We start from the raw sequence: 26,904 nt of genomic DNA on the forward strand, positions 1-26,904 counted from the left end.
TCGCCACTCCTCCATCGGGTGGTTCATGTGCCTAAGCTGTACACACGGTGTCATCTATGCTGAACTTCCTGGGAGGCTGGAATCAGGCACATGGTAGGCAGAGGATAGGCATGTGATCAGTCCCCAGTAAAAACCACAGGCACCGCATCTCTGACGAGTGTCCCCGGTGGACATTTCACACCTGTCGTCACCACTTGTCGCTGGAGGAATTAAACGCAGCCTGTGTGACTCCAGTGGGAGAGACCTCTTTCTACATGAGTTTTCCTGTGCTGGCTTTGTTTGTGTCCGTTTTCTGGAAAATACATCGTATCTGTGAGTACAGCTCTGTGGTGAGTCCTGTGGGTCCTCCTTGGGAATCCCCTAACCTGGGGTGTTCTTAGGGATCCTCGTCCCAACCAAAATCCTTTTCTTCACAATGCCTTTTCAGCGTCTCATGCGTCACTGAGGTTCTAAAGCATGCAGTAGAGGCGATGGTGAGCTGTTTAGTCCCACAGGTTAGAGGCAGAGGTCACCCCACATCAGCCCTCTGTGCTTTCTGGTGAAAAATGTTAGGGTTCCTAAGACCCACATGGAGGTCAAGACCAAGTAACGCCTTTCCTCCTGGCTGGGCCACATAGATTAAATATATACTGACAGCAGAACTTGCGGGTGTAATCTCATCTTTCATTAAGAGCACTGAGGTAGGTGGGAATGGTAAGGATGGAACCAGTGGCCTCAAGATACAGGCGTCTCGTATGATCTTCCATTTTTAGGCTTAGCAATTTAGCCCAGGTAACATTATTTATATAAATTTATTTATATAAATATATATATTTTTAATGTTTTATCCTCACCCAAGGACATGCTTATTGATTTTAGAGACAGGGGAAGGGAGGGAGGGAGGGAGAGAGAGAGAGAGAGAAACATCATTGTGAGAGAGAAACGTCGGTCACTTTCCTCTCGTAGGTGCTCTGACCGGGGACCAAATCCACCACCTAGGCTTGTGTTCCCTGACCGGAAATCAGATCCATGACCCTTCAGATCATGGGACAATGCTCCAACCAACTGAGCCACACCAGCCAGGGCATATTAGCCTTTATATAAAATTAAATTACGTAAAATTATATATGTACATATGATTTCTTTCATACATCTAATTAGCCCTACTAAAGGGACTTTATGGCTTTTTGAGCCTTATGGCTGAGTCTGTGGCTTATCCCGTGGCAAATCTGATTCCTCTGAGTTCATTTTACAGAAAAAACAGATGCTCCTAGGGTCTCCTGAGAATAGGTAGGCTGCTACGGTGCATGCAAAACCAAATGGAGAGGGTGATCAGCCCCAGTGTGTGTTCTTCCAAGTGCCTTTTCTCCTCCACATTCTTCATGGCTGACTTGCCCTCTGTGTTTTTCACAGCTGCCAAAAGTTATATTTGTGTATCCTCTACCACGGGTGGGGGACTGTACTTCCTGCCATCCCGCCTGCTTCTGTTGACTTCCTTACGTTGTGTGTCTAGACCAGCCTGACCTGTTTTCCTTTGACCTATTCTCGCAGCCCTTGTTGACCCGTTTCCAGGTACAAGCCACTCTGCACCAAGAACCCACCAGTTACAAGCTGGTTTAGCTGGCTCCTTGCCGAGCTGACCAGCACGCAGATAATTCTCTAAGCAGTCCGCCATCCTCGCCTTCTCAGTGCCTCAAGCTTACGCTGCATCATGCCTCCGTTGATGTGAGCCTTCTGTGCTCTGTGCTTTTTGGACCTCTCCAAGTCCCAGCTCACGCCCTGTCCTGCACGAAGCTGGCCTTCTTCATTGCACCCCTGTGGACCCAGCTGGACCTTGAATTCCCACCGACATGTCTGTCTGTAGCAGACATCTTTGCACTTGTCTTTTTTGGGGGGGAGGGGGGGCGGCGTGTACACACAGCACAATGATTAAGCTCCCATTTAAAAGCCACTGGTTGCACTAGAAAATAGACACCAAAAAAAAAAAAGAAAGGACAAAGTCCCTGCCTCCGAGGAGCCTACTGTCCAGTTGAGCTGCTGTACACCAGTTGTACTATTATTTCCCACATGCTAGGGCTGACTCTTCTCTGCATCTCTAAACTCCCTGACAGCAATGAACTCTACTTGGGTTTTTCGTATTTCCGGAGTCATGAATGTTCAATGGTAAATAGTTGTTAAGAACTCAGGAAAAATCCAGTTCCTGTCCTATTCCTAAAGTTTGCGAACCATATTTGCCTCTATTTCCTCATCCATAAACTGGGGATAGTCGTGTCTACCTCTTACAGTGTTGTAAGGGCTACTTAGATACTGTTTGTAAGTATCTAAGGCCTGGCACTGGTCCATGCATGTACTAATCATTTAAATAAAGGTTCGTTGTAATTCTTACTAAGCAAGCCTGTGACACAGAGTTTGTAATATTTTTTCCTGGAATTTTGGCCTCAAAGCAGCACCGGGAGGCTTTTCCCGGTGGGCGAGATCCTGGCATTGTCCTGTCCACCTTCCCACATTTGGTCCAACCTGAGCAGGATGGGAGGAGTGAAAAGAGAAGGCAGCTGTGAGTCAGAACATCAACAATGCGTTAAGGACCCGCCTGGCTTGCTCTGCACGGGAACCTGGATTTCCACATCCATTTTTGGTGCGAAGGACGCTGTCTAGCTTACTTCTTTTCCTGACAATCACGCAAGGCAGACTGGAGGCTGGAAAGAAGGAAAAAATCTCCATTTACTGTCTGAATGCTATGTGCCAGCTGCCCTATATACATCCTTCGTCTTCACAACATCCCTGCCAAGAAGTTGCTCTTATTCCCATTTTATAGATTGGAAAACTGAGACTTAAAGAGTTTAAGTAACCTGGCAAAGTTGTACAGCTAACCCAACACAGATCAGAAACCTTTGCCCTTTACATCCAATGCCCTTCATTCAGGAAATGAATCCGTGGAAGGTCTGGCCTGGTTTGGCCTGATACATCTGCTTTTCCCCCTTCTAAAACGACCCGCTCCCACTCCGTCCAGTGCGCCCACTGGGTCTGTGGTAGAGATGACAGCTCCACAGCAAGCTTGCAACTCCATTGTCCTAATACAGTGTGACAAGTGAGTTGCCTGGTGCAAAATGTAAGGAGACAAGCACTCCCAGGCTCATATTCGTGAGGACCACTATTTTGTTCATGCTGACGCCAGCCCTGTCCCTCCTGTTCATTGTCCCAGTGCCCAGATACCAGGATTTGCTAGAGGAAACCACACACATCAAGACCTCCATCACCTTAATAATAAGGATGGGCCTGGGGGTGACTGGCAGACTGTTTGGTACCCTCATCCTTCTCATATGGCACATCACCATTTCTGTAGAACTCCTGCCCCCCAAACTCTTCCCTCTCTTCCAAAACTACCTTTCGTGATTTCCTTTCACCTGACTTTCCCTCCAAAACTGTCATACAGCCACACAAGAGGGAAGAGACCACGGAGACCCTCTCCCAGGGCCCTAAATTTGGTTTTGACCCATGTGTTAACTCCAGGGTGTGGGAAGTGGCTGGTACAAGAGAACCGTGGGGACAGACCGGGGCTTAGTGGGAAGGTGGTGCCCTGGGTGAGCAGGGTTCATGAGGATGAGGATGTGGGCAGTTGCGTGTGCCATTGTTGGACCCCAGGCCAACCATCACCTTACAGAAGAGGGAACTGAGACCATGAGGGGAAATGACCTCCCTGAGCTCAATCAGCTAACTCATGCAAAGTGAGGGTGGAGCCCCTATCTCCTGCTCCTAGCGCGTTTTCTCCCCTGCGCCGGGGCAGTGGAGCCCACCATGTCGTGAACCCTCTTCTCCCGGCTCCCTCATCCCATGAAGGGGGCATGACTCATACTCTAGCTGTGCCCACTTTGCTCTCTCTCAAAAACCCGTCCCTGTAATTGAGCACAAGCAATGTGGTTCAGGGGCGCGCACATCAGAAACACCTAGAATATTGATTCAACATGCTGAGTCTTGGGACATTCCCTAGTTCAGAGTCAGAAAGTGATTCACTCACTAAAGTTGAAGAAGTACTAATGTGGAATTTGGACTGTTTATACCCATGACTTCTTATTTAGTTTCTTTTTCTTTCCTTTGGGGCATTCAACCAGTACCTCCATCACTTTCTGGTATTTCTAGTTCTCAGTCAAATTCAACAAGAAATGAAAATTACTACACGTATCATCAAGCTGTGATTTGACCAGGACAGAAATGGGAGAAAGGAATTCTCAGAACAGGAGACATTCAGTTTCTCATGTGGGTTGTGATAGAATTAAACAGCAAGATCCCTTATTTGCCTACTGGTATGTTTTCAATAGAATGTTTTAAAAATTATCAATTAATTTTTAAAAAGTAATCAATTTTATAAAAATTAATCAAAAAATAATCGATTTTTTATTGATTTTTTAAAATCAATAATTTTTTTAAAAAATCTATTGTCAAACATGGTGAAAGCTCATAAGATCTTCATTTTCAGTTATAGGCAAATATTTCCAAATACATGTCAGTGTTTTCTTAAAATACCTTTATTAGAACTTGGCTTAGTACTTGAAGCGGAATTGGGCATGACTGTATTTGCAAATGAGCAAGTCTGGCACACGAGTTTTTTCAAAAAAAAAATTGAATTAGCAACTGATATTTAAGAATCAGGATATTTCCCATTTTTAAGTTATAAATTTTTGTTTTCTATTTAAAAAATGTCACAATACTTATACTGGGCTGCAGCCTCACAGTGCAGCGGCCTGGAGCACAGCAGCCCCTCTCTGGGACAGAAGCCGCCACATTAAAGATGTTGGTAAATTCTTCAGTCCTCCTCCTGTGGAGAGGCAGGGCCTGGGTGCCCTCCTCTGGAACCAGGGAAGGCCGGGTGACTTCTCTGAGCAGCAAATGCAGCAGAGATAGTGAGTGTCAGTATCGGCCCGGGCTCAAGGAACTGGCAGCAGCCCCTGTCTGTCTCTCGGGACCCTTGCCCAGTGGAATGAACCACCCCATCAGCATTGTAACTGCTCTGAGACCACCGTGCAGGGAGAAGCCTCGGCTTCATGACAAGGTCCTAGAAAAGAGACACCACGTGAAGGGAAAGACACAAGGTCAAGGAGCACCGAGGCACCAGACACGTGACTAAGGAAGCCGTCTTGAAAAGGGAGCCTCCATCCCCGCGAGGGGACACACGGATCAGAGATGAGCCATCCGAGCCCCTCATGAATTCCGAACCAACAAAAGCATATGCGTAATAAAAACCACCGTTGTAAGCCTCAGATGGTGAGCCAACAACCCAGACGAGAGCGTGTGTCTCCAGTCCGCGCTCGCCCCCTTCCGGTCCCCTGGCTTTTTACCTAAATGATTTTCCATCTGGGCTCCAGTAGGAATTTGGGTTCACAGTTCTTATTTAAACCATGGCCTGGCGAACCTTGAATTATGTGAAATTTGGCAATTAAAATATTTAAAATAAATATATATATTTATGACAAAATTGTGAGGGAGGGTTACAGAGAGCACTGGAAATTTCTACTTGGAGTATTTTCTTCCACGGACCACCTTGCTCGAGGTGAAAAGCGTACAAGTTCAAGGATTGGTCATCTCTTTCTGAGCCTTGGTTTTCTTATGTATAAAAGCAGGTCCCATTCATCTTCGACCTTCGCTGAGGCTGTGAGCAAGAGAGCTCAGCTTTGGTATGATTTACTTTGAGTGTGTATTGTATATCTTGTAATGTATTAGAAAGTATATTTATTCCATGGCAAGCCAGCCTGTGGGGCAAGAGAAAATGTCTAATTCTTTGTTGAAGCCTCTGTCTTTCTCATCTTGTACCTCCAGCTGTCAGTAAATATTTGCTGAATAAATGAGTGAACAAATGAATGTGTGTTAGTCACCGAGGGTCCAAAGAAAGACAAATGAGACATGGGCTCTGCCCCTTGAGGAGCTCACAGTCTATCGAACACAGGCAGCAAATTGAATACTGGTTCTGCCTCCTGGGTAGCACATTCTTCTGTTCAGAAACACCATTTTATCTGTGTCTAGCCGCTGTTCACATCCAACCCCAGATGAAACGACAAGCTTCAGGAAAACATGCCTTGGAGGAGCCCAGAATGGGGCAAAGGCCTGCAAACCGCCTATCCTGGCGAGGCAGCCTTCTCATGCTGTGGCTAAGTCATGAGAAGGAGGCAGGGAGGAGCGCCCCATCAGAGCTGTGGGAGCTGGGGCGCAGTTACTCAGAGGCACCCTCAGGGACCCATCAGAAAAGCAAGAACAGAATCGATGACACATCATTCCATCAGCCCGTGCTTGCTCCGACTGCAGGGACGGCCTCGAGGCCGCCCCCGCAAGGCCAGTCCTCAAAGCTGCGGCTGGAGCTGAGAGAGGCAGGCCCCACGCCAGAATTCGGATTTGTTTATTAAAAGAGATGTGAAGAAGGCCCTGATTTTAATCAGCCTTCCCCGTATGGGTTTACAAAATGATCTTTTTTTCCTTCCCAAGTGTGTTTGGCAAAGTGTCGTCTCCCCCTTTCTTTCTTTATAAGTGAGGTCTTTGTGAAGCTGGACAGAGAGGAAGCGGACTTTTGCTTAATATTGAAGTTAAGTGGCTTCTTGTTCTTCATTCTCCCAACGAGATTCTGTGTCGATGTATTGACACAATCAACATTGTACAGAGTGTCGACGGAAATACATTTGGGATTGGAAAGATTTCTCTTTGTTTATGTTAAACAGCAAGACCATGGTGATGTCAGGGGACGGTTAAGGAGCCAGGCCCGGGTTCTCTAGTCAATTTCCAAGCAGTAGCGCTGTGTCCTAGGGCGGGGAAGCTGAGCCCCGCAGGTGGAAATGACTTCCTGTCTGCAAAGCAGAACCTGCTAAAATAGTGAAACCAGAAGTTAATTTGCTGTGTTTGTTCAATAGACTCTGACCTCCTTCAAGTAGAAATCCTACAAGAAAGGGCAAAAACAACAACAATGGCAGCCAGACCTGTCTCTTCCCCAAGTGAGGAATGTCACGCAATACATAAGGGGCCTCTTTGACTGGGAAGGTTTCTCTTCCTCCAGCCATGGCTATCCCCCTTCTGTGTGGCCAGGAAGCTCTGGCCACACAGCTGATGGAAGAAAGTACAGGCCTTCGACAGTCCACGGGAGAAAATATCTTTAAAAGAGATTTAGACTCGAACACCAGCCTCCACAAGGAATAAAGTAAATTGAGATTCTCAACACCACACTTTCTGGAATTTGGGTCTAGCAGACAGTAGAATAATTTTCAGATATATGAAAAATGATGAAGACCAACATTTTGTCAGAACAAGCAAGAATTAAGAGGAGGCTTGACTAATGAATGATGTGATTCAGATTAGACTTCAAAAGGACTTCCTGACAGGCAGAGTAATCTATTTTTTTTCATTGTGGAATCTTTCCTGTATTTCTCAAATGCAAAAGTGTCATCTCTCTAATATAAAATAAGCACAGTTATTTTGAGTATCGAAACCTGGGCTTTATCTTTCCATCAGTTTGTCACTCAACAAAGGTAGAGCGTGCATCCAGCCTATGCCAGGTGCAGTGCTCGGTCCAGGGTCACAGAGGGAACAGAGATGGGCCAGGTCCTCCGGGAGCTCACTGACTAACACTTCACGCGCCATATCTAGTTGGTGCATACACCTGTAAATTATTTACTCAGATATATGAGTAAATAGAGTCTAATACAATGAATTAGTACAAAGAGCTGCCCCGGTACTGTGTTTACACTTCTAACTATGGGCAAAGTAGTTGGAGAGTGTTTTGCTGAAGAGCTGACATTTGGGCACCATCTGGAAAGGTGAGCACTGGTTTGCAAGGTGGGCATGAAGGTACGGCACACACGTGTGTGTGAGAGGCACGGAGCTGGGCTGTTCGGACGCTGAGTACAGTGCGATGGGAGTAGAGGTTACCTAGTAGGAAAGGTGGAGAGGGCCAGTGATCAGAGAGGAGTCGAGTACATAAACCCCAGTTCTTTACAGCGTCTCTTGAGATTCTCGTGACTCCAGTGCTTTATTTACTAGAAGTCAAGCCCTACAGTAGTAGGACCATCCTGAAAATAAGACATTCCTTGCTTGGCCGTCATTTGTAAATTTGTAAAACGAAGGAACAGTTGCTTGTTCGTTTCTGTGAGTGAGGCCACTTTTCAGGCTGGCAGTATTTGCCATCCACATCAGGCAAGTGTGAATACGCCGTCTTCCAATAGTAACACACTTAGAATCACGATACAGGAAGCTGAACGGCTCGGACTTTGGGTAGGAGGTAGGTGAGGGGAAAGCACAGGACAGCGAGGACTTGGATGAGGCTGGAGCCCCAGAGCACAGCCTTTGCCCAAGATCCCTTGCCAACGTAGTTCGCTGTATAAAAATCTCACCTGTGCATGGGGGCAGGGTGAGCTCAGAAACTGGGGAACAAGCTTCCGGTGAACACTGCCTCTTAGATCCTAGGACCTCCCCCACCAAGAGGAGAGGTGCAGCAAGGGAAGCAGGGGCCGGGAGCTAAAGTGAATCAGCTCAGAGAAGCCCTCCATGCATAACTGCCTGTTGTGTACCTTCTGTTCCTCAGGCACTGTGCTGCTGCTGGAAGGCAAATACCGCCCACTCCCTGCCAGCCAGCATCCTAGGTCTTCTCATGAGACAGGCATTTCCTTTGCAAGGCAGACTGCTGAGCCACATAACAGGAGATAACAAAGGGGCTAGGGAGAGAGTGCTTTGCCATATAAGGGACCCTTAACTCCCCTAATATGGTAAAGCATCCCGGGCAGGGCAGCAAGTTTTAAGAAATGACTTGCTCAGGGTGGCTGGAGTCTGAGGTTCACGCTGGGGCAATTGTGACGCTTGGGACCCGAGGGCAGACGAAAGCGTGTGGTGCTGAGGGACTGAAAGGCCATCAGCGAGCCCTCCCAGGCCTCCGCACACACATGCACAGCAGTCACCCAAGGGTGCTCTCCTGCCGGTGCAGTGGGTACGCAGAGAGAACCAGGGAAGAGCAGAACTGTAAAAAGTAGGTGGTGTTGTGACTAAGGAAGTGAACACCGCCTGTGCATCCTCTCTGGGGAAATGAGTCGAATTAGAGAAACAAGTTGCAGAATCACAGCACACGCCAATCGCCGCCGCGGTAGCCGAGCTGGTCATTTCTAGTTTTAATGAGTGGCTTCGTGATCAGTGTTCATTTGGATGATTGAAGAGGAATTTTAGGTTTACATTTTATTTTCAATCACATAAGCAATATGTAATCATTGCCGGAAAAATTTTTTAAAAAATAGTTATGCAAAAATAAGTCACGGTTCTCCAAACTCACTCTGCAGAAATAACTGTCGACATTTTGGTGCGTAGTTTCAGACTCATCAATATGTGTATTTACAGGGACTGATTGTTTTGTTATTTCTTCTGTTCTCATAGTTTACATTTGCCTTTTCAATAGTTTTTGGTTCCTGTGTTCCCCGCCCCAGCCCATTTTTTTTTCTAAGGGGAAAGGACTAGTTTTTTTGGTAGGACCTGAGATTTTCTTTGATTCCTTCCCTCCTCCCCATGCCATTCCAGGCATTCAGAAAGCATGGTGTTTGTTTAAGCTTCCTCCGATAGTTACTATCCAGTCCTTAAATAACACCGATGCATGTTCAAAACCTGTGATCCAAACCGAAGTTTCTCAAATTGTTAATAATATGGAGAATGAAACAGTAGCTGTTGACACAGCCCTGTGAACAAATGAAAAACGGCCACACCTGCTTCCTCCCGCACACCCCACCCCTCCCTCCCAGGGTTTGCTATTCCACTTTGGGGTTTTCCTCCCAGTGTATAATAGCTACACTGTTGATTCTTGTATAATTGAACCTCTTGTTTCAAGAATGATATCATTTATATTTTTCTTAGAAACAATGCTATTTAACAATGTTTGCATTCCTCAAATTCCAGATTGTTGGTTAATCTCCATTACCAGAGAGAACATAAATGTCTTATCGTTGCCTTCACTCATTACTGACAGCTTGGGCAGATGACAGAACTTGGAGATCATAGCACAGACATTCTCCCCGACAACCACGAGGACATATTCCACTGACATTGTTTCCTTTTCTGTGGGATCTGTTTCTTTTTCCTGGATTTGAAGGGAGATGCTTTTTTAAGACGTAATATTCAGTAGATCTAAAATGTGTGTCAGTTTTCACAGAGTTCAGAGTAAAACCTTGTAAACTAGAGATATTTTTAAAATCAAGGAGATTTTCTTCAATACACATTTTTGAAATTGGTTCTGTGGCACTGGCTCCCATTGCTTCCTCCCGAACTCCCGTTATGCATACGCTACAGAGACCGTGTTCGTGTTTCAAGTTCGCCTTTCTCTCTCTCTCTGAATGCTCAGTGAGTGTCTCGAGTTTGCACTCACCTTAATAGTTTCTAAACCAGATTGATTTTCAAAATCATATCAGGGAATTTTTGGAAATACAAATTTCTTAGCTTTCACCCAAGACCCACTGAATCAAAATCCCCTGTATTTGACCCTAGTAGTGTGTGTGCATATACAGTAGTGTATATATTATATATACTATATATAGTAGTATATATATTATATATATGCTATGTACAGTAGTGCATATACTATATATATATATACTATATACATAGTAGTGTGTATATTATATATACTATATATAGTGGTGTATATATTATATATATGCTATGTATAGTAGTGCATATATTATATATATACTATATACATAGCAGTGTATATATTACATATATACTATATACAGTGGTGTATATATTATATATATGCTATGTATAGTAGTGCATATATTATATATATACTATATACACAGTGTATATAGTGTATATATATTATACACACACACACACACAGAGCGCGTGTGAGCACGTACCCCTCCCCACACCCCATATCTGATGGTCTTCTAGGTTTGGGAGCTACTGTCCTGTCCCAGTGGTCTAATTCCATTTAATAAATGGGTGATTTTCCTCTTTACTGCCTTTCATGGAGTTTTAAATTCTGCAATGGAATTATTTGCTGACTTGTATTCTTTTCATAAAGTCCCTTTTTATCTCTGTCTGTTGCCTCATTACCTCTCTTTAGCAAGTTTGTATTTTGAGTAATTACCTTGAGAATACCAAGCAGTGCCTCTCTTAAACTTTTGTTTTTCTCATGTGTCAAGTCTTTCCCAAACTATACTATTTGTTTACTGTTCTGCATATTACACTTATTTCCTTGTGTTTATAATTTGTGTTGAGGAACTCTTTTCATTCCATGTTGGGGGCCTATTTGAGAACCCATTCTTTCAGTGGTGTTTTAGGTAACTTCCCTGCATTCCCGGGCACTCTTTTTTTTTTACTGAATTTATTGGAGTGACATTGGTTAATAAAATTATATAGGTTTCAGGTGTACAATTCTGTAACACATGATCTGTATAGTGTATTGTGTGTTCAACACCCCTTCCATCACTATTTATCCCCCTTTACCCTCTCCTACCTCCCCCCACCCCCTTTTTCCTCTGGCTATCACCGCATCGTTGTCTGGGTCTCTGAGTTTTTTTTCTCTGTCCAATCCCTTCATCTTTTTCACCCAGCCCCACCCCAGCCCTTCTCCCCTCTGACAGCTGTCAGTCTGTCCTCTGTGTATTGACTATAGCTGAGACCTGGAAGCAGCCCAGGTGTCCGTCAGTAGACGAGTGGATTAAAAAGCTGTGGCACATTTACACAATGGATACTACTCACTCCCCCCGAAAAAAAAAGAAGAAGGAAATCTTCCAGGGCACTCAATTTGAGGATGCATGACATAGTCAGTGCGTCAGCAGCCTGAGGAGCATGGAGAAGAGCCGGCCTCACAAGCAGAGGCGGCAGCAGAACCCTGCCCTACGCGGCAGCTTCCACACGTCTGGGAGCTCTTGAATCAAGGCCCGCTACTCCACCTCTTGGGTGCGCTTCGCCCTGCCCACTGTTCTGCGTGCCTCGCGCGACCTCCTCTAGTCTCGCGCGTGAAATGTCTATCCATGAGAGGAGGGGAGAACTTGCATGGGTTGCAGCAGTGACCTGTCTAGTTCCAGAATGTTTGTCCTTTTTTTTTTTTTTTTTTTAGGAACTGTCATACCTTGGTGGCAGGGGGTTAGAGAACAGTCCCCACCTTCACAAGAGGTCTGTGTGGTTGGCCCGTGTACACTTCTTTCCCACACGACGTAGTCCACATTGCTCCTTACTGGTGAGTCCCTCTACCTCCTGTCAACTGTATGTGCCCTCAGATCTCAGCCTTCCGCAGAAAGAGCCTCTCCCCTAGACGCTAGAGTTAAGTCCACAAAAAAGGTAAATAACAGCCAAGAACTGGAAATAAGCCCATTGTCCATGTGCAGCTGGTTAACAAGTCCTGCTGTATCTGAACAGTGGAATGCAAACCCTGATAGCCCCAGGCATCGGGATGGACAAATCTCAAAGTCAGAGTTGATCGAGAGTCAAATGGAAGACACCAAACAATTGTGCTCCGCTCTCAAGATGCGAAGTTGCGTGTTTCTCTCAGTTTGCGGCCATCTACATGGTATCGGATGCAGGTTTCTAGTGCTTGGAAAATGGCTTTGGAGGCGACCCGGTTCGGCACTGAGGAGAAGTTATTCCTGCTTCTCTTTGGATTTCTGAAAAGAAGCAGGTGGGAAGCTTGCTTTCATGTGAGACTTTTCTCCAGAAACAGATAAAGAATAAACAGAGCTAGACACAGGTGGTGTTACTAGCAGTACAGCCCTGAGCGGTGCGGAGGAACGTGAACGGAGCATCAAGTTCAAGCAGCACTGTGTGTACACTTTCTTCACAGGTAGGGTCGCTGCTCACAGATGAGGACAGCAAACCTCGGTGAGCTGGAGTGACTCCTTTCTCTTGTTGTCCAGCACGGAAGCTGAATTCAAAGATGGTCCCAAGTATGCCCAGTGTCCACTGCATCACAGTTGAAAGACACGTTCATTCATTCGACAAATATTTATTGAGCATCTATTATGTGCTGAACCAGGTGCTGAGGACACAGCAATGAACAAGACAAGACATACCTTTGTGCTGCTGTCTTGACACTTAAAATACAGGCTGGCATTGAAGAAAGATTTGCACAAATAACTATTAAATGACAGTTGTGAAGAAGTTACTGCATGACTGTACATATGTAGATGAACCTAGTCTGCAGGATCAGAGAAGGGATTTCTTAAGGAAGTGGCCACTAATGTGCACCCCAATTGATAAGTCAATACAAGAAAGAAGCAGGGAGAATAGCCATACAATAGAGGTAGAAGCTGTGGGAAGAGGCCAGAGGCCAGGAAGAACCAAGCTAAAGAAGCCGGCTCAAGGGCCTGGAGAGGAAGGCGGACGGTGGCCAGAGATGGGGAGCAACTTACTTTGCACAGCCGTGTAGCCCATGCCGATCAGGATTTGGGTTTTATCCTAAAAGTAAGGAGGAGTCTCTACAGGGTTTAAAGAAGACTGGAGGCGTGGCCATATCCCTTACTTTGTCTACTAAAAAGAGGGTGAAAAGAGCAAACGCTGCTTATTCCTGAGCCAAAATACAACGGGGAATAATTAATATGCACTAATTACCTGTTACGTTAATATAGATAGTGTCCGCAAGACTCTGCATGGATGAAAATACGCCACTCCCAGTCATGGATCTGGCACCCTCAGAAGACTTCCTGGCTCTCACAGCGTTTCACGTTGGAGCTTTATTTGAATAGATGTCAGAATCTGGGTGCAACGCCCATCCATCTCGCCACGCTCCGCCCTCTCCCGCCAGACTTACCTGCCCTGCTGCCAACAAAAGGTGGGGCCACAAAACCTGAGGACCGCTTAGGCCCCTCAAGGGCCCCAAGAAATGCACCACATGGGAAATAAATGGGCCATTATTTTAAATCAACATGTTATTTTTATAGGTTCTAATTCAATGACTTTAAAGGACCCATTCATTAGGTCTTTCTTTTTAAGATCAGAGGATTAATTTCAGTACAACTTCACATGATTGCCTACCAGCATCCCTCCCCCTTCTATGACATTCATCCATTGTTCTTCCATACACTGGAAAATAACTGACTACTCTGCGGAATAATGCCACTGGGAGTGACGAATGGTCCACTTCACACCTGTTTATTGATACCTGTGGCGAGCAGGTAGCAAGTCACGCTTTGGAAATGGATGGCAAAGATGAGCAAGCCAGGTTTTCTGCCCTCAAGGGGCCTCCAGTCTGAGGAGAGAAGTACAGAGGATTGCAACGGACTGCTATGTACGTGCTGCCCAGTGGCTGCCCGTGTACCACATACTCCTGAAAACTTAATTACAACAGAGGACCAGGCCGTCCGTTCAGGGATTCTCTATAAAATTCCCTTCAATGAGCCCATCTCTTGAAGCCAGTCTTCTCTGAACTAGCCATGCACCTTTGGGCATGTTAACAGTGTGCATGTTAACAGGCCACTGCCTGGTTGCTCTGTGGAAGGGACCGAAATAGCTCCTGTGTAGTTGTTGTCATCTTTGACTTGCGTTACTGTCAATGTGATGTGAAGCTGGCTATGTTAAGCTAATTATTCTGAGGCTTTAGTTTTCTACTGCTACATAGAACCATGTTGAAAGCATCTCCTCAACCCAGAGGAATGGAATGTTTAACCCCAATAACCATTTTTACATTAAATGAGGCACCTTTCTATCCGTTAGGACCTTGTAGCCATGAAGTGTGGTCCTGCAGAATTATGTTGTGTTTGACAGTCCATAGAACCCCCAGATGCCGTAAAGTAGCTTCTGCTTAGCAGGGTTGGGAGGAAGGAGTGGCGATTTCCACTAAATATCAGCTCTAATATAGATTTATAAACAAACATTCCTAAATAGGCTGAAATGGTTCTTTCCCCCTCTGCTTGGTACCTGCCATCCTCATGGAAATCTGAAGCAGCACCGATTACACTCAAATCCAAACAGAAGTAGAGTATGACCTAAAATATACTTTGGGTGTTAAAACACATAATCTTCCCCAAGCCACCCCTTAGCCTGAGCTGCTAAGTTTTTGGCCCCATATTGGAGGTGACACTTCACTGCTTACCCCTCAGTTTATGGTGGTTTTATGCCATTCCAGGCCCAGGGATTATTTGTCCCATATTCTTTACAAGAAAAACTCAACTGTCATTTGCATTTTAGATCCCCACCATGGGCTGGCAGGCGTTAGAGAGTTAACCCATCCTTTGGCTGTTTTATATGGTACTCATATACCTTTTCATTCTCCAATTTGACACAGTGGAGCAGGTTGCTGTTATTGAGAAATTGAAGCACCAAGTGTGATGAAATAAGATCACACATTTCGTTCTCTCTTTAATTTCACATCACTTCTCAGCAGCTGAATCCATGTGCTGCGCCCCACCCACAGCCCACCGCGGAGCCAGCCGGCACTGTGCATCCTCAGTGTGCCCAGCGGAGCAGGGGCCGGATGTTCCCGCAGTCAGCCCCCCTGCTGCGCTGCTGTGAGGCAAATCTGTTTTTGCCTCCAGATTATTCAGGATTGCTAGCTGTGGTTTATCCATCCATTCATCTCCCTAGAGGGTAACACTTCTGGTACTTTTGTATCACTGATGCCCCATTTCAACCAAAAGTAGATAAGCACTTAGATGAAGTCTTTGTAGCCTTTCCTCTCAGCCCCTCCTCTTGCTTTTTCTGCAACTCCATCACCTTTCTCCCCATCCACCCTACTTCTCCACTTTAGGACTAAGAGTTGGAAATGGCATTGATACATTTCCTTTGCAAGCATGTCCTAAGAAGCTACAATTGTCGCATTCTTGCTGTTGTTAAAAACGGAACTGAGATAAGGGGTCTTTCTCAGATGGAGGTTCTATGTGTCTGAGCCCTACTGTTTCGCTGCAGGCAGTATAGGACCAAGGGGGGTAAAGCTGCGTCTCTGCACCGAGAAGCAAGCAGTGGTCACCGGCACACCCCCCATGGCAACAGCGCCATCACTGATGCGTCTCTGCAGAGAGGGAGGAGTAGCTGTCCCTTCTCCCTGTACGTGCTCTTCCTTTGCAAACCAAGTCCAGTCACCATGACCAGTGATGGGTCCACCACGTAATGTGGTGGAAGTCAGGTCATTCCACGAGCACAGGCTGAATGCCTGCGTGCTGGCCTAGGCAGCGCGGAACAAACACCATCGTCACTGCTCTGACAAAGCTCACAGTCAGGCCTCTGCTTGCTTCTGCATTCTTACCCATTCACCCCGGTGAGCTCGCTCCACGCCCAGTCAGGCGGAGCACTTGCAATCTGGTCCGGTGAGTGTGAAGCCCGTGCTTGGGTCTGTCCATTCTGGCCCACGTGTATGGGGAGCCTGAACTTCTTTCTACACCTTTTCCTGCCTAACTTCCAGCCAAACTCTGGTCTCACCTTCTCCGGGCTCGGCCTCTGAGCTCCTCTGAGCTGCGTGAGATGTGCCCTCCTGTCTTTCACCCCCACTTTAAGTTTTCAAGGGTAGACATTGGGTCTTATCCATTAAAGTCCACGCTCTGCCTGACGCATAGTGGGCACTCAAAAACTACTTGTCAAATAAATCATCAAATGCATCTATATCCTTGTATAAGACTCGTATGCAATCATTTGCCCTCCATGTAACTTTTATAAGACCCAGACAAGAGCTCCTAAATAGAAAGTAGAAAGATCTGACATTTGTAATCTTGATCACCCTAATTGTAGTGAGAATCTACACCCCCATGACTTTCTTATTAAAATCACCTCCTCTCCCTGGTATGCTTTTTAATAAGAATGGACCCCCTTGGCAAAATTAAATTGGAACTGTTAGAATTATTAGGTAGTTCTTTGTTGGAATCACTTCTAGAGAATTACCAAGCCTATGCTTTCCTTACTTGAGTACAAATTAAAATTTATTTAAAAAGTGAGAAGTAACGGATTTATACCTACAAAAATAGATATGCATGCAGCTAAAAGTTGGAAGGCACTGGCTAAAAGTGAAAAAGTTGTGTTTGAGTGGTAGAATTAAGGGTGTCTCTTCTCAAAAGGTTCATTACTATTTTATAATTAATTTCTGATGGAAAATGCATTAGAAAGGAAAACAAGAATCTTTTTGGGAAAAGCACGTACTCAGGAGGTTTTGGCTTTATTTGTATGAGCTCATGTGTATCGGTTAAAGATCTTCTCTGGCATGGACACGGATCCCAGTGTGGTGACTGGGGGGGTGGGGGGGTGAGAGGGTGGGGGGGTGGAGGTGGAAGAGGGTATAGGGAGGTAAATGGTGATGGAAAAATACAATAAAAAAAAGATTTTCTCTAAGCATATGAATATCTTGCCAGTGCTGTTGTACTATAGGGGATTTTTTCTTAATCTCGGGCTTTTTATCGACGAGATGTTTATTCTTTCAACAAATAAATATTAAATATGTGCTATGTGTTAGGCAGTGTGACATGCACTCGTTTTCTCTGCAGTAACAGTGATGGTGATTCACAGTACATCACCATTATTCATGGTGCGTCACCGTTATTCATGGTACATCACCATTATTCATGGTACATCACTGTTATTCACATTATTCACCGTACATCACACGCATGCGTCAGATCACGTTGTACACCTTAAATATGCACAATGTTGTAAGTCAACTACATCTTAATAAAGCTGGGAAAAAATAATAATGAAGACAAATTTTTATAGCACTCGCTACCTCCCAGAGCTCTTTCCCATACGTTAGAACTACTATCTCCCACAGTTCTATAAAGTAGGTAGGAGATGTGCGGTTAGTCGGCGACACACTAACTGCCATAACAAATATGATCGAAAAGTTAGTGGCTTAGTTCTCTGTGACGTAACGGTCCCGGCTGAAGGTTGAAAATCAGTGGGCGACTCGGTTCCACACAGTCATTCATTCAGGGCCCCAGGCTGAGAGCAGCTCTGCCACCTTTCAAATACCATTTTTGAGACCACTCCACTCCTTGCCATTTCAGCCTGGCAGTAAAGGGCCCGGATCAAGTAAACCGAGGTTGCAAATGTCCCTGTGCTTCCATTCTGTTGGCCAGAGCTTAATTTCATAACCACAGCGGCCTCAAGGGGAATTTGGAATTGTAGTCTCGTCTTGCACTGGGGGGGGGGGAGGGAAAATGGCCTTCGGCGCATAGCTGCAGTCTCTGCCACAGCAGGTATTTTTCAGTTGCCATTTGTAAGAGGAAAAAACTAAGGCTCAAAAAGGTTGACCTGCTTAAGGCCACTCAGCCAGGCATCAACAGTCAGAACTAGAGGTCTGGCTCCTGAGTGCCAGATCAATATCTCAGCCATCATTTCGTGCTGCTGGGAATGGAGCGATAGCAAAATACTGGCTTGGAGGAAGCATTGCCCGTGGCTGTCCTGGGCACGGCCTGTGAACGGCTTAGCACAGCCCCCAGTTTGGTATTCTTGTCTCACTTCACCTTGTTCAGCCTGGACGAGTGAGGGGATCCACCCAGTGCTTGCAGAAGTCAAACGCTACCCTGTAAACATTTTAATGTAAGCAATGTGCTTGGCTTTCCACCAGCTCCAGAGTAAGACTGAGAACAGACTAATAAAACCCATACCCACATGGATAGCAGGAGCACTGGCCAAGGACATGAATCTAGCCAGGGATCTCCTTTCAGTTTCTCCCTATCTGATGGCTCATTTAATGAATGTTGATGGACAACCTATTACGTGGTAGGAACATGGCTACACAGAGAGTTAAGACAGCACAAACCCAGCCGTCAAGGAGCTCACCGTGGGCAGCAACAACTAACAGAAGGATTGCAAATTGTGACAAAGGATGCTGAGGGATAGAGGAAAGGGGTGGGAGACTTATTTCAGAGATGGCTTCCGGGGACGTATTTCTGAGGAGGGAACTTTTAAGCTGAGTCCCAAAGGATGAGAAGTCAGTCATCTGAAGAGCAGTGAGGAGTCTTCCTGGCAGAAAAACATGGTATGAGCAGTGGCCCTGAGCAAGGCGAGTGTGCACATTCGGGGAACCGAAGATGTCCCTTTGGCTTGGGATAAGGAATCAGTGGAAAGTGGTCAAGAAAATAACGCCTAACGTATTCTCACTTAATCCTCACGACAACCTATTTGGGTGGGTTACCATTAGCATACCGATTTTGTAGATAAGGAAACTGAGGTAGTAAAGAGGTTAAATGGTTAAATAACTTGCGTAATGGCCCACAGCTCATAAACGGGAGGGCCAGGATTTAAACCGAAGGGGTCTAGCCCCAGCCCGCCCCTCTACCACTGCCGGAGCAAGTCTCGAAGCCTTCTGCTCTATCCATAAACAATTTTTCTCTCATTTAACTTTTTTTAAAAAAGATCTCTTTTCACTCAGCAAAAGATTAAGCTAAAATCTCTGGATTCCTCTTTCCTCCAAGGGAAGCATAGATAGAATTCAATGGGGCGGATAAATTTGGAGATATATAATACATATATTTCATATAGAATAAACATTATATAAAGAATATACTTTATTTTAATCAAATGAAATTATACTTTTATACTGAATTTAATATACAAATGTATGCTTAATTTTATTTTTAACAGAAATTTAACATTTTTTGTCGTGAACAAGGTACAAAACCTCAGTACTCTTAGCAGTTCATGTGGCTTTGCCACTAGACTCACATAACACTTGAAGATTCATTGAAATATCGTTTGCGCTCAGGACTTCTTCCGAATTACGACAGTTATTATTCTTGCCAATAAATCCTCTTTCAGTACCTTGGTCAAGAACCACGAGTATTGTTCCATACAAAGTTTTAATACTAGTTTGGTGTTTTTCAACATAACTTGTTTATGTTGTCATCTTATGTATTTTTCTTTTTGCATTTAAATGCATTCTTGAGGAGAAATCCACAACTTCACCAGACAGCCCAAGGAGCCCGTAGCACAAAGGCATCCCCTTCCTGACCCGCGCTATGCCTCAGCTTTGGCCCAGCTTTCCTACATCACCAAATTCCTCCAATAGTCTGTGGGCTGTCTGTACTTTCTCATGGCCCATTTATTCCACAATCCAGTGCTTTCTGGCTTTCCCCCCAACTTCTCTCCACCATAAGATGGTCACTCTAAGACCACTGGAGCCCTCCAAAGTGAGATGAATGCATCGGTATCCCATTTTTCTTCAAGGGACTCTCTTGCTTCAGCTTCAGGAAAAGCATTCTTTTTTCATTTCCTTCCTTTCCTGACTTGGCAGTGTGTTTACAGGCTACCCCACTAGCCCCTCCTCAGAAAATGATGTTCCAAATGTTCTTCCTGGGAAACCAAGTCTCCGAAGACACCAACTGCACCTGCGCCTCGATGATCTAATCCCAAGCAGTTCTCCTGCTTCATTCCTGAGCTCCCAGGAACAGCCCAGAGGCACATCTTGGCTGCGCTCAATTACAGTGGTCCCCTCTTAGCCACAGCTTCACTCGCCAGGGTGTCAACTGTGGTCCAAAAACATGAAATAGAAAGTCCAGAAAGAAACAATTCATAAGTCTTAAATTGCGCACTGTTCTGAGAAGTGGGATGAAATTTCTCCCCATCCCACTGGGACGTGAACCACGCCTTTGTCCGATGACCCACACTGTGCACACTCCCGCCCCTTACTCACTCGGTAGCTGTCTCAGTTATCAGCTCAGCTGCCGCAGTATCACAGTGCTTGTTCAAATAACCCACCTTTCATTGTTATAATTGCTCTGTTTCATTATTCGTTACTGTTGTTCATCTCTTACCATGCCTAGTGTATTTATTAAACTTTATCATAGGTATGTATGTATAGGAAAAAACATAGTATATGTAGAATTCAGTACTATCTGCAGTTTCCGGCATCCACTGGGGGTCTAGAACATACCCCCCCACACACAGATAAGGAGGCATTACAGCATTGCCTCGGCCACAACCCCTGCTCTCTTCTCCTGCATCCACTGTTGACATCAGTCTCTTCTGATCCCCGAAGCTCAAACCTCAGTGTCTCCTTCTCCCCCTCAGCTCTGTTTCTACTGAACACTTTCTACTGGTCTGCATTATTGAGGCTGTTCTGGTCCAAGATGGTGTGTAGCACTGGCTGGGAGAGAGGTAAGCGTGCTAGGTGTAAGTTTGGTATCATATCAACTCGTAACCCCTTGAAAATTGCTCTGTGATTCTAATTATCTTTCCCTGAGCCACACCTTCCTCCAGGAGTCTGATGACTGATTTATGACTAAAAATTCGGGTTTTAATGGGTTTCCTCTCTTTCTCAGTGTACAGCACGGTTCAGAGCAGCCCACCTGCCCCACCCAGTGTCACGTAGAACTCCCCTGCCAACCTGGGCTTTTAACCTTTTCTTGATCAAAGCAGGGGGATGGAGGTACGCAGGTCAGGAGAGTTCTTTCTTGACAAATGCTGTCACCTTCTGGCCCCTGCTCCTGAGGGCTGACAAGTCTTTGCTTTTTGATGGCTTCCTCAGGCAGCAGCACCAACCCACCATCCCCATGCTGGAGATGGCTCGCCTGCGGTTCCCCTCCTGGGAGCAAATGCCTCTGTGTCCTAGTTTATTTTGCGTGAACCCACAGCGTGGCAGCAACGCATCAGCTCTGTGGCTTGAGTTGTGTGTGTTTTCCCCTTAGCCCACCCACATCAGCTCTCTCGTGCGGGGTGGCTCAGATCTGGTCCTTGGGAAATGCTTATGTAGCCCTTGCCCTGGCAAACGAGGGCACACTGTCCCTAGCATTCAAATCTTGTGTTTAGTCTGCCACCAGAGAAGTTAGCAAGCTGAAGATTCTGGCCTTTTACACGTCTCACTTTGTCCCCCAAGCTCCCGGAGACACATGTCAAATTGTTTGAGAGTCTCCTTGAAGCTTCCTCACCAGACTTGGAGATCAGGAAGTGGCCTCCCACCTCAAGCAAATAGAGGCAAGTTAGGATGTCAGGGACTCATATACCCAGTTTCCTTCACAGGAAACCTCATTCTAAAACTTTTTCATTGAATTATACATACAGAAAATATACATATGTTAACTGTACCTCTCACTGAATTTTCACAAATTGAACACACCCATGACACTAGCATCCAGATCAATAACTACAGGATGTCTGGTATCCCAGAGGCCTTCTTATTGGTCCCTTCCAGTGACAGGTCCTCAAGAGGTAAACCTTAGTTAAAATTCTAATAGTAAAGAATAGTATCATCTGCTTTTGTTCAGTAATAAATGGAATCATTTATTATGTACTCACTGTGTCTGACTTCTTTCAATCAACATTATCCTTGTGGCTAAAAGGGGTAACACAGGGGAGCCCCTGTGATGGAACAGCTCTGTGTCTTGATTGTGGTAGTGGTTACACAAAGCCACACATGTGATAAAATCCCATAGAAATGCATACACCCATGCTTATAAAATGGGTGGACTGTACCAAAATCAGTTTCCTGGTTTTGACATTGTACTGTGTTCCACAAGATGTTAGCGTTGGGGATGCTGGGTGAAGTGCACCCAGGATCCACCCAAACATTTTTCAGTAACTTCCTCTGAATCTATAATTATTAATTTGGGGGCATTAAACAACAGCAATTTATTCTTTCATAGTTCTGGAGGTCCGAAGTGTCACATCAGTGTCCCTGGGCTGAAATCTGTGTCAGCAGGACTGTACTCTCTCCAGAGGCTCTAGGAGAGAACCTGCCCCTTCTCCCTTCCAGCGTCTGGTGGCCACCTGCGTTCCCTGGCTTGTGGTTGCATCAGCCCAGCATCTGCCTTCGTGGTCCCATCGCTTTCTTCTCTTGTGTCTGTGTCAAATCCCCCTCTGCCTCCCTCCATTAAGTACACTTGTGATACACTTAGGGCCCACCTATATATACAATTCAGGATAGTCTCCCTGCCTTAGGCTCTTTAACCTAATCTCGTCTGCACAGTTTATTAAAAAAAGAAGAAACCTGGTATATTTTACATATTCATGCTTCCATTGGTAATAGTTTAATTATCCTACTTTACAGTGGTATTTTTATTGTAGTCTATAGAAGTTATGAATTAAAATAGTGTAGAAAAGAGAAAGATGGTACAGAAAATATCAAGCCAGTGTCTGTTCCTGCCACAGTTTTAAGTTAGTAAGGGTAGTGGGGTCTAGAATATAGATATTTAAAGATGTTTGGAATTATACTTTCTTTTACACTTACTTTAAGCAAGATTAAAGACAAAAATAACCTTACTAGGAAATTTTATCTTTGGTCTCTTTCAAGGAAAGTTTCAGAATTATTCGTCAACATGGGAGCCCTTCTTTTCTCTCTTCCTCTCATTCTCTTTCTCCTTCCCTGCCGTTATGTATGTAGCAGATAGTAGTCAAAAAAACAATAGGCTACATTGGAACCTAGATAATTACTAAATGACTACGAGGAATGGAAATCTTTATAAACTTGGGCATCTGTTCTTCCCATCAAATCATATAAACGAGGACCGACTATTTCAGACTTAGGAGGGGAAATGCAGTAAATGAGATCATGGGAGGTGCTTTCCTCCAAGAATGGAAGCTGACCTCTGTGCTGCACCCCTGTCCCCGCCACCACCTCTGCCTGGAGGAGCCATATTGCTCCTCGGAATCACTTAGTGTATGTCCTGTCCAGTAGCCCCAAAGGTGCCAATGTAACATGATTTCCAATGAAACAGAAAAGAAATCCGTCATTGATTTTCATGCACTTCTTGATAAACATTAGCACTTCCAGGTTGCCAGCAGAGTCACTGCGGGGAGATACCTGCAGGAAAGGAGGAGGAAAGACTGGCAGGTCTTACATTTACATCTCGGATGGATTTCATAACCACCGCCTCAGCTGCTGTTTTGTGCTTGGCCAAGTGGAGAAACATAAGTGAAGAAAAGCCAGAATACCTCCCCTCAGCTTATAAATGAACAAATTACCAGCAGATTATCTAATTTTCCTCCCTGCTGCTCTCACACCTGCGTGCCATCAGTGTTTTGAACTAATATGTCAATACAGGGGCATAAGGTGCTTTATGCACTACATGGATTCCTAGCTTGGGTGTGTGAATGTCTATGAGAGAAAATATTTTCCTTAAACCCCACAGCAAACATGTGACGGGGAGAGAATCTCTTAAATACCTTCAGCCATGGTTTTGTACCCATGGCTCTAGATAAAGAGAAAAGTACAGTTGGGGGATCTGTATGATATAATCTACTCTGAGTGGTTGCAAATTCCAAATTTTTCCTTCCGTGGTTGTCTCCCACCAATATGGTTCAGTCTTCTTAAGAAAGACTAAGATTACGTAGTGGTAACATGGGAATATTGTTATTTGATTTAATACCAAGCCAAGGTAACTAAGTTTCCCTGTGCTCATTCTGTGTGCCATCTGTGAGCTGAGTCTAGAAATAACAGGACTTTTGAAGTTAGATCAGCCTTTGAGCCCAGCTGTGATTTTTATTGGGTGTGTCACCTTGGACATGCCATTTAGCTTCCCTGAACCTCAATTTCCACAATTATAAACTTTAGGTAAAATTGTTACCATAAAGCTTCTTAAAGTAGATAAAATATTTTTAAAAGAATAGAGCATGTCTTGCATGGATATTTACTCAACAAATAGTTTAACAGAAGAAAATAAGAAGTAAGGCTCTCAGCACATCTTGCATACAGTAAGTGCTCAGCTAGTGTCATTGTTGTTGTCAATATTTTCTCCCCCTTCTCCTCCCCCCCCATCATCATCATCATCATCATCATCATCATCATCATCCTCCCCAGAGGAAGGGGGTTAGGCAGGGTGGAGCAGTGGGAAGAAGAAAACTTTGGAGCCAAGCAGACTGTATCAGTCACACCCCTGACAGGAAGCATAACACTCAAATGGGGTGACGTGAAGAAGAATTTAATAAAGAACGGCTCTATTTACATCATGGGCAAGCTGTACGGAAAGGAAAGGGTTAGTGTACCGCCTCCTCCTAGTTAGAAGAAAGAGAAGGAAACCAGTTGTCAGCCCCTGAAGGGACAAGAGAAGGGAATTGTTACCAGAACTTGGAAGGAGACAGTCATGTGTCAAGAGTCACTGACGAGCTGTGACCTCGGGTCAAGGGACGGTAGCGCAGGCTATCTGCACAGAAGGAGGCTGGGGAATAAATACCCTGACTTCACTCTCCTCCCAACCCCCAGTCCTCCCAGCACTTCCCATTGGCAGAACGCACCCCGACAGGAAGCCAGAGGCAGAGGGTTCTGTGATGCGGTCCTCGCAGGTCAGAGTCTAGGAGGACAGAGCATGACGGGGAAGGGCACAGAGCTAAACCGGGGAAAAAACCAATATATCCACACACAGCCCAGCCTAGAAGCCGCTTTGTAACTTCGGGCAAGTTGCATGACTCCTCGGGTTGCTTGCTGTAGAACAAGGTGATGGTAATGGTGCTGTGGGACATAGTAAGTGTGAACTAAGATGATGTCTGGAAGACACCTAACAGAGCATCAGTTAATGGTCCTCAGCCTCTCCCCCAGCTAATGATGGCCCTCTCCACAGGTGGCTGCTTCATACGCATGAGTTCGCTAGGAGCAGGGTCTCTCACACTGTGGTCCATAGACCATGTGCTTTAGAGGCACCTGGGGTCCTTTTCCACAGGCCAGTTCATGGCCCCCACCCCAGTCCAACTAAATCATGAGCAGAAGGGTTGGGATTCTTCATTTCAGACAAGTTCCCCCAGGTGATTTTCATGCACAATAAAGTTTGGGAAGCACCGTGCTAGAAGTCCGTATTTCTAATTGACGCCCACTTGGGTAAAATGTGGGTGAGATTTATCTGTGCCCAGCAGCCATTAGGTTCAGCCACAGCCCGTCAGCTCTGTGAAGAGGGGCTGCCGACCAGGGCACTAACGGCCTGGCATGTGGCGTTAGGCCACGCTGGCTCTCCGTTTTGCTGGCTTTATTAATACCTGAGGAACAATGTTCCCAGGCTTTTAATTAAAACTTCTCTAACACCCAGACTCTAATCATTTTCTAGGCTGGATATGGGCTTGGTAAGTAGCTGGATTTTCCTCCCTTCCAGAGAAAACTTAATAAGCAAAGCAGAAGCTGTTAAAGGGAATAAGGCTTTTTGAAAGCTCTGTACATGAGAATAGGTCAATTTTGAGTATCAACAGGAGGAGGCCAAAACTTAGAATAAGATTAGAAGGTCAAAGACCTTGCTTTAATTTAGTAAGGAAAGGTGTCTGAAAATTCATTAGCAGTCTGGGGCAGGCTTCAAGCTCATGATTTGGGTCTTGAAGTGGTTAGAATTCAGATTGGCTGCGATAAACAGAGATCTGAAGCAGCAGCAGCTTAAACGAAAGAGAATTCCATTCACTTCTCATGTAAAATTTCAGAGGTAGGAAGAGTGAAGCCAGGGTGGTGGTTTTACTCCACAAACTTAAGGACTCAGGCTCCTTCCAGAATTTTTCGTTCTGTTCTCCCCAGAATGTGGCCCATGTCCTCATGCTCTAGAGTGGAATCCAGTTGTCACATCCATGCTCCAAACCACAGGAAGAAGTAGTAGGGAAGATGGCACAGAGAGGATGGAGCAGCGGACTGTTAGAGAAGGTTTAGAACCTGCCACACAACACACCTGATTACATCGCTTTGGCCAGAACCGCATCTCATGGCCACAATACAGCCAGGGAGTCTTGGAAATAGAACCACAGCTAAGTATCCTGTTAAGTGGATGATACACTGGGGACACCTGGAAGTCACTGCCACAGGTTCTGCTTCCTGAGAAACTTGTACCTTCTTTCCCAGTAGGATGGTTATCAGTCAGGTTCCAGTGAGGAACCCACAAACCATCCCAGGTATATTTGGAAGAGGAAACTTAACAGATGGGATTGGCAGCACAGGTGGTAGAGGAGCTGAATATTCTAAGTGCAACAGTGAGGCAACTCGGAGTACGTCAATAGTAGGAAACTTCTAGCCTCCCTGGAGTTGGAGGAACAAAGGAGGAGGCAGAGCTTAGAGCCCAGGGCTTCCTGGCAGAACTTGGAACCCCAATGGGCTCTCCTGGGGGA

The 26,904-nt window shown here is 45.4% G+C and overlaps 1 protein-coding gene across 8 annotated transcripts in view; it reads left to right on the forward strand.

The window, feature by feature from the left end:
- The window catches only part of SAMD12 (sterile alpha motif domain containing 12), a 316,862-nt gene that overhangs the window by 197,304 nt on the left and 92,654 nt on the right, over nucleotides 1-26,904 (forward strand). For 2 of the 8 annotated variants that reach the window (XM_045181701.3, XM_053929274.2), the window contains one exon: nucleotides 20,914-24,602. The exons of 4 other annotated variants lie outside the window; for them this stretch is intronic. In XM_045181701.3, coding sequence (XP_045037636.2) covers nucleotides 20,914-21,065 — 152 coding nt within the window. In that variant the 3' untranslated portion in view covers nucleotides 21,066-24,602. 2 more of the 8 variants (XM_053929275.2, XM_045181703.3) reach the window with 2 other exon arrangements.

Source organism: Desmodus rotundus, chromosome 8, assembly GCF_022682495.2.
Source record: "Desmodus rotundus isolate HL8 chromosome 8, HLdesRot8A.1, whole genome shotgun sequence".
NCBI lineage: Eukaryota > Metazoa > Chordata > Mammalia > Chiroptera > Phyllostomidae > Desmodus > Desmodus rotundus.